General features: G+C 43.0%; 1 protein-coding gene across 2 annotated transcripts; it reads right to left on the bottom strand.

The window, feature by feature from the left end:
- Nucleotides 1-1,423: 1,423 nt before the first annotated feature.
- chn1 (chimerin 1) lies at nt 1,424-11,043 on the bottom strand. Of its 2 annotated transcripts, XM_029703164.1 has the most exons (8): nt 10,338-11,043; nt 8,299-8,383; nt 4,694-4,867; nt 3,968-4,045; nt 3,013-3,150; nt 2,308-2,413; nt 1,990-2,149; nt 1,424-1,941 (listed from the first exon to the last, which is right to left on the bottom strand). In XM_029703164.1, the coding sequence occupies exons 1-8, from the start codon at nt 10,590-10,592 to the stop codon at nt 1,930-1,932; spliced, it is 1,008 nt and encodes a 335-aa protein (XP_029559024.1). In that variant the 5' UTR covers nt 10,593-11,043; the 3' UTR covers nt 1,424-1,929. The 2 variants fall into 2 exon arrangements, with proteins under 2 accessions (XP_029559024.1, XP_029559023.1); XM_029703163.1 differs by having other exon boundaries at nt 1,424-2,149.
- Between the last annotated feature and the right edge of the window lie 1,913 nt (nt 11,044-12,956).

The raw sequence follows: 12,956 nt of genomic DNA, 5'->3' as shown, positions 1-12,956 counted from the left end.
ACAGGTTAATTTTCAGCAAGCAAGGTTTAATAAATTATAATTTACATGCTCAAATGACGTACAAAAATATTTAAAAAATAAGAAACATTAAATGCACAAATGTAACAGTTTGAATGCAACACAGTTTTGACTGTCAGGCAAATGTAACAGAACATTTAAAAGGTACGCTGATTGTTTTCTGATTCAAAGAGGCTTGGAATTTCCCCTAAAAAAATACTTCTAAAACAGCTGAAAAGGCAAAAAAGGACAGGATCAGTCAAAGATAATTACAAAGGTTCAGAGAAGATTCAGTAGTCTATTTCACATCCAGGTATACAATGCTTCACAAAAACAATTGCCCAATGGGCAACCGGGCAGGAGATACTAATCTACATGACAAATAATAGCAGAGTAACTATAGCTAGGTTTCCATCCAATTGGTGACAGATTTTCATGCGAATATGCTAAAATACGCGTAAAAACAATATGCGCATTTTCCCACCAGAGATGTTTTTCCATCAAATTGACTTGCTGTGGCTAAAAGGCTGTGTGTGATGATGCATTGCACATAAAAATACCTGCATGCTTTCCATACGAGTCATAGTGGAAGGACCACACAACTTTAGTGGGAGGACCATACAACCACACTCCAAGTTTACTTCGATATGATGGTTATTATATCAATACTTGCGCATAAAATTGTTTCCACCAACATTTCTCACATAATGAATTTTACCGACACGAAAAGGTCCCACCTTGTGTAGCGTATTTTGTTTTGTTGACATTTGGCAAGTTTAGGCCTTCCCTGTGGCTCAGTTGGTAGAGCATGGTGTGTGCAACGCCAGGGTTGTGGGTTCGATTCCCACATGGGGCCAGTACAATTATTATAATTTTTTTTAAATGCATGAAATGTAAATGAACTGTATGAAATGTATGTATTCACTACTGTAAGTCGCTCTGGATAAGAGCGTCTGCTAAATGACTAAAATGTAAACGTAAAATGTACCGACAAATGATCTGTTTCCATCAGGCCTGTCATTAAATCTTTTATCCGACATGTACGTTACGCGCATTAATAGGTTGGATGGAAACCTGGTTAATGTTTCACAATAGTTATCGCATGCTAGGTTACCGCTACAAAGCTACACAAAAAATAAGACACGGCCAAGTCTGGTCCATCAGTGTTCTACACAAGCCCCGACAAAAATGGGGAGACAGACATGCAAGTTTAAGGTACATCACCATCCACACCCATTACAGGGGAAGAAAAAGTAAGGTTCAGCACTGCTCAACTGGGAGTGGAAACGGATGTATCACAAATGTAATTACAAAGATTCATATGTAATACAAATGCAATAGAAAAGTTCCTTCAAGTCTTTGCACAAAAAAAGTGTTTAGACAGCATCAAGCTGTTTTACAAAAAATCTGTCTCTTTCCTTCCTTATCTTAGCAGGATGGATGTGTCTGTTTTCAGAAGAGGATGTCTTCCTTATCTTAGCAGGATGGATGTGTCTGTTTTCAGAAGAGGATGTCTTCCTTTTCTTAGCAGGATGGATGTGTCTGTTTTCAGAAGAGGATGTCTTCCTTATCTTAGCGGGATGGATGTGTCTGTTTTCAGAAGAGGATGTCTTCCTTATCTTAGCGGGATGGATGTGTCTGTTTTCAGAAGAGGATGTCTTCCTTATCTTAGCAGGATGGATGTGTCTGTTTTCAGAAGAGGATGTCTTCCTTATCTTAGCGGGATGGATGTGTCTGTTTTCAGAAGAGGATGCCTTCCTTATCTTAGCGGGATGGATGTGTCTGTTTTCAGAAGAGGATGTCTTCCTTATCTTAGCGGGATGGATGTGTCTGTTTTCAGAAGAGGATGTCTTCCTTATCTTAGCGGGATGGATGTGTCTGTTTTCAGAAGAGGATGTCTTCCTTATCTTAGCAGGATGGATGTGTCTGTTTTCAGAAGAGGATGTCTTCCTTATCTTAGCAGGATGGATGTGTCTGTTTTCAGAAGAGGATGTCTTCATTTTTGATGAGGAACTCCACCACCTGCGGTTGGTAGCGGATGTCGTTGAGTGCCGTCATGGCGTCCAGGTTGGGGGCACGCAGGAGAGTGGGCCCAAAAATGATGCCCAGGTTCTCCGCATTCATCAGGTTGTCCTTCTCATTCAACGTCACCCTGAAGTAGAGACACATCAAGGACAGACAATTAATCGCTGAATGTTGAAAACCCAATGAAAATGAACATCTGAGCATTCAATTACAACCATGTCTCAGTTACACAAACGTGACGTTACATATCACCAGGGTAGCGAATCGTTTTGTTGAGAAACTCACCTCTTTAAATGGGCCATGAGGTACCTCAGGGTTTCACTGTGTGCTGCAGGCAACAGTTCCAGAGCCTCACGGAAGGCCTTTAGCCGCTTCTCTGGGTCTTCCAGCTCTGAGAAGCAAACAGAAGAACAAGGTCAAAGCAGAGCGGCCACAAGACAGGCTCTCAGAACCTCTAAACATCCGTGCTCCATGGTTCTCACTGAAACTATACACTAGCATGAACGATCAGAGTACAGTCAAGATGAGTTGTTGTTGAACTCCATATAACTGACTACCAAACAATAGTCATTTTCTAAAATGGAACCGTAAGAACTCCAAACGTAAAGGAGGATCTGATGCTTACTTTATGTGGACTTCACGAAAGCACATTCTCCACTGAATGCCCAGGATTGTAAATAGCAACACATAAACAGTGGAAATGCGGAAAAGCACAGCAAAGTTAAAAAAAAGTCTCTATTTTGCATAATCATCTTTGAGAACTCAAAGAGCTAAAGAAAGAGCAGGATAAATGTTCACTGAACACTTCCATCATGCATCATGGCTTTAATGTTGAGGGATTTACATAACTCAACCACAGGTATGAAAACGCACGCCAATGGCATTTCTTCTTGCATGGTATATTTTCCATGGTGCTGGCGCGTGACTGAAACAATTATGCATCTTTTTAACTGGCAGAGAAGAGGAAAAAGCTGCTTAGGTCGGACTCACTTGCAGTCTCGATGAACCTGGGGTAGGCGTCGTACGAGATGACAGGAATGGGTAAATCCCTGAGGTATAGTTTAAGTGCACCCGTGATGATGTTGATATCTTCATAGGCATTGGCAGAGATGTCTGTCTTCTCACCGTCTGTGAAGAGATATAACACATCGTTAGACATGAGGGTTGGATGCGCATAAGGCACTGTTACAATTTTCTTGCTGATTGAACTCAAGGACATTGAGTTCAAGCAGCATGGCGTGCTTGCAGCGTAGTGTGAAGTGAAGAATAAAGGGCTTGTGTCACTGTGGGGGATGAAATCTAGGCTATTTCTCTGTTTTGACTGGCCTGGCCTGTTTGACTTTTTCCTCGGTTCTACATCCAGAGCAGGCCATGGCCTAATTCTGTTGAGGGTCTACATATCACAGTGTTGTGAGTTGGAATGACACTCTGTCATGTGTGATCTCCCACACACTGGTCTAGTTAAGATTTAGCCCATAGCTCCAGGGTTCCCCCCGGTCCATCTCTAAACTCCCACTGTACTGGGCAGAGAATGAGGCAGACTATTTCTAACTGCCTCTTTAACTGTAGTCGCCGAATGAAGTTGGAGGTAAATTACATTTCTACGTAAATTACATTTCGGTCAGCTACGGTTGTTGGACTCGTCTCATGATTTGCCGTCCCCAGAGCTGGCCCCTGGCCCTGGCTATAAATCCTGTGACTGGACCGCGTCAGGACAAGCCGTGCTCTCCCAGATGGAGACTAATCCCTCCTCAAATGTGTCGCCTTCCCATTAATACTGCCTCTATAAACACATCGGCGTGTCAACATTTAACTCAAACATGACCTAAAACCATCACATTGAGCACACATGGAGGCGCTAAGAACTGATAAGCATGCCGTGAGAGGCACCCGAGGGGGTTGTTAACACCCGGACAGAACCATAGGATGTCAAAAGAAGACATACCTCTGTCAAATGTCGACTTGACATCTTCGACTGAATCGCTGAATCCAGATATTCTGTAGAGCCCTTCAGACTTCAGCCCTATGACAGAGGGATAGAGAAGTTTAATGACAAATGCTGCATTTACATAACATAGGACTGGAGTGGGCATCCAACACGGATTCAACTCAAGAGCAGAATAAATACAGCCAAATTCACCTTCAGCGGTGACCTTGGGCAACAGAAAATGTCATTAAACTCTTCCATATGCATGAGAAATTAAAAAGATCTACAATAACACACAGGGAATAACATGGACAGATGCAAATAGTTTTCTGCGTTATTGAATAAAATAATAAAGGCATAAATCAAATATAGTATTAGTTACAGACATAGATCACCGGGCTAGTCGATGAGGTAGAAATGAGGCTTCTACATCGTTGAGTGATTCAACTGGAATGCAATCAACTGAAACCGCAGCAGCAGCAACATTATCCTCCATTGTATACAATTGTCAGACCTCCCATCGGCTCTCCACATCAAATGAATGGAAAGGACCAACATTAGAATCATCCATCCTTCCATTCCCGTTACCTGCACTTAATTGGGTGTGTGTACATGTGGTGATTGAAAAATGCATCCATCCATCCATTACTGAAACACACAAAATATAACCTTTTCTGAAAGGGAAAGAGGGAGTGGGATTTCCAACTATTTCAATAGGGCCACGGCTATCTATCTTCTGCTCACCTCTTGATTCAATTTCCTGTATGCACATGTCCACCACCATGGGTCGCTTGGTGTTGTGAGCTTTCACCAGAGTTGTGAGCTCACAGCTGTATACTTTCTTGACGTGTTTCAGGTCTGGCACGCAGCTGCAGGGTACCATAGTGGAGCACTGCTTGTGGACGTTCAGGCCACAATCTGAAAGAAATGAGGAAGAGGAGAGTCAGAATGGACAACCTAAGAGGGATGTCTTCTAATGATATATTCCAATAATATCATCCAATGATACCTTCCAATGATATCCTCCAGAGAAAAAATAGACCAGAATTAACATTGAAGTGTACCAAAATTAATAATCTGCATCCCCCAGAATGTTCATTTCATTTTTGTCGACTGGCTTGGTTTCGTTTTTGCTTGCTAAGGCCTAAATGCTCTTGATCAATATTTGGAGCCAGAATGTCATTGGACCACTGGAGAATTCTGTCTTGGCTGATGACTTCACTCTTTGGTCAGCTGCCAGGGGTGTTATTGGAGTCACCTTGAACACTGGAATGGAACGCAGGTCCACAAACAATCCTTTATCCAGACGGCGTGCCATTCATGCATCAATGTAAGTCATAACAAATTCAACAAAGGTTGATCTTATAGCTACCAAATTTATATCTACCAAATTTATATCTACCAAATTTATATCTACCAAATGTATATCTACCAAATTTATTCTGGATTCTACTATGTGGCTTGGTTTGTTTTTAATCTGCACAAAAAATTAAAAATGACCCAAACCTTCTAGACGTATTTTGTCACAGAGATTTGTAGCACAACATGAACCTTATTTGTGTTCTTCTAAGCAGTGAATATGTAGTTTCAATGATCATCCCCAGTGCTTTTGTCTTCGGTGCTAGTGAGTGGGGCCTGAGGCGCAGCTGCCTGCATCAGATTCAGAACAGGTTTCACCTTGCAGGGAGCACAGCAGAGAGCCGACACAGCGACTCCTTCTTCGCTTTGTAACAGAGGCTTTTAGAGGGAATTAGAGGCGCACTGAAAACAATGTGGCCTGGAGGAGGGAGACTCAGGCCTGCATGCTCCATTCTCCTCCAGAATCTGGGCTCGCACACAATGGCCGTGCAGGCAGCGATTCAGACGCTGCGGGCTACACTAGACCTAGTTTCCAAGACTTAAATGGGCCAGCTCCTTCAAGCTTTAAGTAGTTCTCTACCTTCTCCCAGTTTGCAAGAGGAACTTTTGACCAAAAAATAGTGCATTATAGTATTCCAACTACATCTCGAAATAAGCGTTTTGTACACTGAGGTTTTTTTCTATGAATATATATGTCATCATTGTTGCTCCTCAAATATCAAATCACTTTTTTTTTTTTAAAGGCACAAAAAGACTGATGTAGAGAAATAGCTACACATATTTTGATTAACATTGGCCCCAGATAAATTTCAGCAGGCTTTATTCATATGCATTTATTCAGGAATGTAATTACCTTTAAGAGATGATTCTATTAAGGGTATGAGACAGGCAGCGTAATAGAGGGCAGCCTCTCACCAGACACATGGCTGTTAAACTGGTGTTGCGCATGTGAGCACAAACACACACACACACACACACACACACACACACACACACACACACACACAGATGGCCCCTGGGTTCCAGGTGGGGTGGGGAGCCTGTAGACAGACACTGCTTTACTGCACTGTCAGCTCTATCGCCATGGCGAGGAGAAGACACTCCACAGAGGATGAGCTCTGCCCTGATTTGGCTAAAAGGGTCTGACACTGGAGTGGGGTGAGGGGCTGGTCCCACTGGTGACCAATCAACACATCATGTTGTCTAACTTTTACTGTGCCTGAGATCCCCAATGCTTCTCTATTTTACCATCGCTAATGGCAGCAGCATATAGACAAACACATTGTCCTGTTGCTAGCTATTCTATGTTGTTTTCCACCACGCGTAGAATAGGGATGAATAGAGACTGGGCTGTGTGACCTAGCTCTCTGCTTCTGGCTGCTGAATTTTAATGCGGGTGGAAATGGAGCTCCTTCCCAGTGCTCGGAGCCTCGCTCCTCATTAAAGAGACATGCCAGCTTTGTTTTTCTTCACGGGCATGATGGTATGAGGCTGGGGGGGCGTCCTCTGATGAGGAAATGTGGCACAACAAGCACTGGCAGGGGCTGACTTCCTGGCGCTCGCCCAAAAACACTTCAAACATACAGAAAGAAAGGGGGAGCACATTTTTGGAACGCAAATTCAAACATCGCATAAGACTTCACTGTCCTAGATTCTGGTCGCCATGGCTTTAGTCTAAAGGAATGAAAAAATATATGTACACCTTTCATCCGATTGTCAGCTGCTTTCTAAAGCAACGCATCAATTATTCATGCCGCGGCTTCCACATATATAAGTGTGGGTCCCTTTGTCCCATCAATAATACATTAAATACAGACGTCAGTCTACGTTACGGCCTTATTCGGGAATGACGAACACCGGAAAACTACTGCTTTCTACAAAACCACGATAAAACATCTATGCTTCGATGGGCCTAAATAACAATACCTGAAATTGCACTGCATTAGTTTTGCTCTCAAGCGAATTAGTTCATCATTTCTAGAGATCAATAATATCGCAAAGCGTGCAAGCACTGCAGCAATATGATCTCATGAAAGCCGGTTTGCATGCTGCATTCATGGGTGCCCCCACTTATGCTGCGTTTTCTGTTGTTATCCTAGCATCATGAAACCACTTATTGCCTAATATCCTGTGATAAAAATGCTACAATATATTTTCAATGCCTTAAATCAATTGAACAGTAACCCCTTAGATGGGAACAAAATCATTTCATGACTATACTGTACATTCAATGTAAATGGCTGCTACACAATATCAGATCGTTATTGTTCACAGTGCAGCAAAATCATTCAACTAGTAACATCTGCCCTGATTGGATAGATAGGCCTAGGTGTACGCTTGTTTAAAAATGGGAATCTATTCCGAGACCATCAAGGGAGAATTTCAGCATGAATCCACAGAGGCATTCTCAACCCCCCACTTCTACTGCAACTGGAGCACAGAGAGAGGAAGCCAGTCTGAGTCTGCATGCCACTGTGCATTATGATAATGGGCTGATCAATATATAGACTGCATATAGAGTGCATATACATCCGCCGTCGAGTGGAGAACAATTGCTTTGTCCATTATGTGGGAGTATGGGAGCTTCATCAGTATAAAACAATAGCATTAAAGCTTGTCGTTTGAACAGTGGCATAGTAACGCCATTAGCAAAACTCATCAACTGGACCTCTCATTCATTTGTACAGTAACACATCATTTTCTGTTAAAGCAAGGCATTCATACTAGTGAGAAGTACTTATTACAGTAAATCCTCAATGTTGAGTCCTCATTTTACTCCTCTAATCTGTTCCCCAAATATTGGTGGGATTTTAGATTAAGGGACGCAATATGACACCCACTTACACTCACATTAAAAACCAGGTTACCCACATACCGGGGTGAGAAAAACATCAAAGTCCATTACATAAATAAAGAACACCGTGGTGTTAAGTGAAACCAGCAGCAGCTGTACAGTGGCAGTCTACTGTAAAGTATAGTACAGTACGTACCTGCACATTTGACTCCCTGAGCCGTCAGCCCCCACATGAAGTTGGCACAGTATTCACACCAGTGAGGTCCCCGGAACGTGTGGACCTGGAGGATAGAACAAGAGACAAAGAGAGAGGATGGTAGTCAGATGCTGCAGTTATGTACCACATGGGTACCACACCTTCCCCCAGGTTGCCCTGGAGACACCACAATGCTGGCGTCTTAAACTAGCCAGATTGTGTGTGTGTTGGAGATGAGGGGCGTTTAGAGCCCAGTCAAATCTGACAGGATGCCTAATCTACTCAAACTGTTAATGAGTGGCCAGGCTGAATAGGGGTGGTGGTGGTGGAGAGCGGGGAGGATGGGTGGGCACTGTTGACGCCGTGCCAGTGTGAGAGGGCATGTTGTCATGGAAATGTGCTACGGCAACGGGTTGCTCAAGTAAGGAAGGGAGCTCTCTCTCCGCCAGGTAACATAACAACAGCTCAGCCAATCAGGGGTGCCTGATCCAGACCTATTGGGAGGAGGCAGAGCGGCTCCCTGTGAGTTGTTTTCCTACACGACAATGGGGATAATGGCCCTTTTATGTGAGGTGAGAAATACTAGGGCCATCACCAATACTGTGTGTAAACTCATTATGGGATCAGGGACAGCATGAGAGGATTAGCAGTAAAACAATTCATCACAGTAAAATGGTATCAAGTCTGATGAACTCTATACTATTGGCAGGAAGGTTAGAATATATTTTGTGATTCATGGCTTCACAAGAAAATCAAATCTTATTCACTTGAGTATTTCAAAAAGCTGTGGCATTTTAGTGGCATTTTATTTTGATGTTTTTTTTTCTTGCAGAGGATGTTTTAGTTGCGCAATTTTACATCTAAGTAAGAGTGTTTGGTCCAGTATTTCTCAAGTGAAAAAAATGTGTGACGTGTTGTCTTATGTAAACAAAGTCGGGCTGCTGGGTAGGTCTGTCTCACTGTCTTTGCTATTGGATAGAGAGCGATCACCGCAGCTGTTCACCCCATGTTAGTGGGAAAATGGACATCGTCAAACCAAAGCCAACCGTCATTTATCCGTTGTTACATTATGTTCCAAACTCTGTTTTAAACAAGACTTTGTGACCAAAATTATCCTATTTACACTTTGTAGTCAATTTTGACAGTAAAATAACGGTTTCTGACTCATATTGGTCACATTTTCAAAGAGATGCGTTGCTTTTTAAAGGCAGTCACTCTTTACGTAGGAACAATGAAAATTGAATTAATTCATACAACTTAGCACTGGTTGTTGTGTCTGGCTATTTGGTGATTTTTTCTCACATTTTTAATGTTTTCATCATATTTTGTCATCATATCTTCAAAGAGATATATATTGGTTGTACAGGTTAGTGTGAACAAGGTTCAGGATAATTATTAATTAAAATGCTCTGTCAATAACTATTACACACTAACCATATCAGCCCAGATTGCTTCCTGTGGAGGAGGGAGCTTGGAACATTTGAGCTAAATGTGTGACAGACCCTTAAAATGGTGAAATGGAGCATTCAGCATGGACTGGCTGGCATAGTAATACATACATAAATAAGGAAGGAGTTAAGCAAGAAGAATGAATCCTGCGAGTGTCAGCAGTTCTAGAGCCTTTGATGGAATGTTTCTACCCCAGCTCCCCACTTCATTAACTAACTTACCCAAACAGGCAGAGCAGAGCAGACCAGAGCAAGTCTGATGACTGGAGCCTAATGGGAATACCACTCATCCACTGTTTCCCCCCTTCATGGCCTAATCTCCCCATCTGGTACTCAAACCAACAACAGTGGACCACAGACCGCCCAACAGATTTCCTTTAGAAAAAGGCTCAGTGGAAAGACCCAACACAGTCCTGCTCTCTCATGCTTTCTCTCGCCCCATAACCCCCTGAACAGACATTCTGGTGGCCAACTGCCAGTATAGGAACCTAATACAAAAAAACGGCACCTGTCCACAACATGCTGAAATAGAAGCAATATTTTATAGTGGAACGGCATGACGAAGATTCCCGTGGCAATTTTGTGTCTCACCTTGAAGTTGTGGACTTTCTCGTACTTGGGCGGCAGGCTGTTATCCTTCAGTGCGGCTTTGCGGACCAGCGAGGTGAGCTGTGAATAGGCAAACAGTTTGAGAGGCTGCCAGATAGTGGCTGGAGGTTTCTGGGGTCCTGAGATCCTCATCCCCAGAGCAGCAGCCAGTATGTCCTGCTGGTTGGCCTCCTGCTTTGCCTTGTGCACCAAAGACTTCTCTCCCTTCCGGACCTCGTAAGACTCCCTGGATGGCATTCTGACACTCAGGTTGACCAAATCAGATGAACAAGCAGCAAGCCCTATAGAGCAGTCAAAAAAGTCAGAGGTCCTCTGGAGAAGAAAAAAAAACCTGGGATGCTTAGAACTAGTCTAAACTATGTCAACTGAATTGCATTGCTCCAATTTGACAAGCCTAAACTTAGCGAAGAAACACAAAAATGGCTAAATCCAAAAATCCGAAAGACGCGTCCTCCTTTAAATCCTCTCACAGCAGAGAGAGTTGAATGAACGGTGCTCCAGTGACGAGAGTGTCAAGTCCTGTGATGGCTTGGAGTTGGATAGAGAAGAGAAGAAGCCTTGGGTGCTTATGTGTTCCCTGGGAATATGCAGATGAGCTGATGTTGAGTTAATCCTCTCCTCTCTGCGTAGAGCAGATATATTCTCTCTGGAACACAGACAGCACAGTTTGTGTCCTGTGGATGGATGCTGCCAGCATTACCAGAGTGAGGGGGAAGGACCCAGTCACACCGGATTAGATGGATCACACTGGCCAATCAGAGCGAGGCAGGAGCCTGCTCACGCTTTATCATTGCCGTTTCCCCGCCCCCCACAACCCCCACTAAGATCCAAAGCAGGAGAGCTTGTGTAGGAAGAGTCGGAGTGAGCGTGGGTTGATAATGAGTAATGAATGAGTCATGCATCATCGCTGGACTTCTGCTGCCCACAGCTAATGACACCGGTGGGCCGTTGAAGAAAGTGCTATTTTCAAAATCTGATTACCAACCGTTTACTGTTCCAGGGACCACAGGGAAAACATAAGTAAACGTTTGAACCACATTTATTTTCTCAGAATGAAATTCACAAAATATGAATAATTTTGTTGGATGCGCTGTGAAAAGGGAGAACTGATGCAAGGCCAGGTTTGCCCTTTGCAATAATCTGCCTGTAAGCCTATATTTCAGTCACCATGCAGACAACCCAGAGAGAGTTAACCCAGGTGTGCTCATTCCACACAATTACAAGCGCCTTAGAGTACATTTGATCTTTTTTCTTTTTCCTGGCTTCAAATACATAAACAGATTCAAGTAATATGTAAATTAACAGAAATATAAAATACTATTTGATCTACCTAAATTCTCTTGAAGAGCAATCTGGTTTTATTTTTCCAATATGGGCAATGGAAAACCCAATAATGCACAGAATCACAGAATTATACTGAACAAACGTACATTTCTCTAATACCTAAATTCACAGATAGTCAAGTAATTAATGTCAAATTTCAAAATTCACTGATGACTTTCATGACATTTTCAAATTAATATCCTAGTTAAAATGGAAGAGAGATAAACATTAATTAAGCCTCATCTCAGTAGGATTCTGCCTGAAATTGTGCTCATTTTCTCTGTTACAGATGTCAGCACGGATGGTATGCTAATTCTGCATCACATACAGAGCACAGTTAAAGTGCTGTGTTGGGAATGATCTGAAACCTGCTACAATCCACACAGCGAGTCAAATGTGATTATACTCCCCCATCCCAGAGGCTGATTTGGGCTCAGCTGTTAGAAAGCCATCTGAACAGAGACTGGAGGTGGAGCAGCCCAGTATGAGTCCACATAGATGAACAGTTCATGCAATCAATACGGGAAGAGCTTATTGGCGGTTACTGTAGCCCCCAACAGAGAGAGATGGGGCAAAAGGAGAGCTGCTAGAGACGCGCTCCACAAACAAACACTGGCTTTGAAGATCCCTGCAGGTATGAAGGCATTCCATAACTGCTGTGTCCATAACTGAAAGGGATTTGGGCTGGACATGAAAGACATGAAACGGAGGCGTTCCAATGGAGCGCTCCTCTACCACTCCGTAGAACCCTCTCTCTTCAGGAGGGGTAGCTAGCTACCAGTGAGAGGCAGACAAATTGCAGCCAAAGCCTTTCATATGCATCCGTCTACCCTCACAGACCGTGGGTGCTTTAGGAAGCTGTGCAGAGTAATTGTGTTTCCTGCTGTTACGTGTGGAGCGAGCATCTGATACCCAGGATGTGGCTTTCTTTACTTTGAATGCTCCTCTAATTGACACTGATTGATTGGACTCGTTTCTCAAAGACGTCCCAAGCTGGGCCTCTTGAAGAAAGGATGAATGCAAAAGCAGTTCACTTAATACCTTTTGCTTTACCATCTAGACACGTGTCCATCTGGACAAGTCTAAGGCGCCGTATGCAGTTTCCATGTCTCTGATGATGTTTTTGATGTGGTCTAAACAAGATTTCTTCACAACCATCCAACAACAACAACGTTGTGTGGAGTCTAGAAATACTGTACACTTCACTCGAATGCACCATTTATTTCTGTTGCATTAAAATTCAGTTGGAATTTCTGTTGCACTAATACACATTTTACA

The sequence above is a fragment of the Salmo trutta genome, chromosome 20 (genome assembly GCF_901001165.1).
Source record: "Salmo trutta chromosome 20, fSalTru1.1, whole genome shotgun sequence".
Taxonomy (NCBI): Eukaryota; Metazoa; Chordata; class Actinopteri; order Salmoniformes; family Salmonidae; genus Salmo; species Salmo trutta.
This window is presented reverse-complemented; position numbering and strand designations above follow the sequence as displayed.

Excerpts from the sequence above, each read along its gene's own strand:
- chn1 (XM_029703163.1), bottom strand. The coding sequence starts at position 10,592 with ATGCCATCCAGGGAGTCTTACGAGGTCCGGAAGGGAGAGAAGTCTTTG. Across the intron at positions 3,151-3,967 it reads CAAGTCGACATTTGACAGAG|ACGGTGAGAAGACAGACATC; the intron begins GTATGTCTTCTT and ends ATCTCTTCACAG. Across the intron at positions 2,414-3,012 it reads CAGGTTCATCGAGACTGCAA|AGCTGGAAGACCCAGAGAAG; the intron begins GTGAGTCCGACC and ends TTTGCTTCTCAG.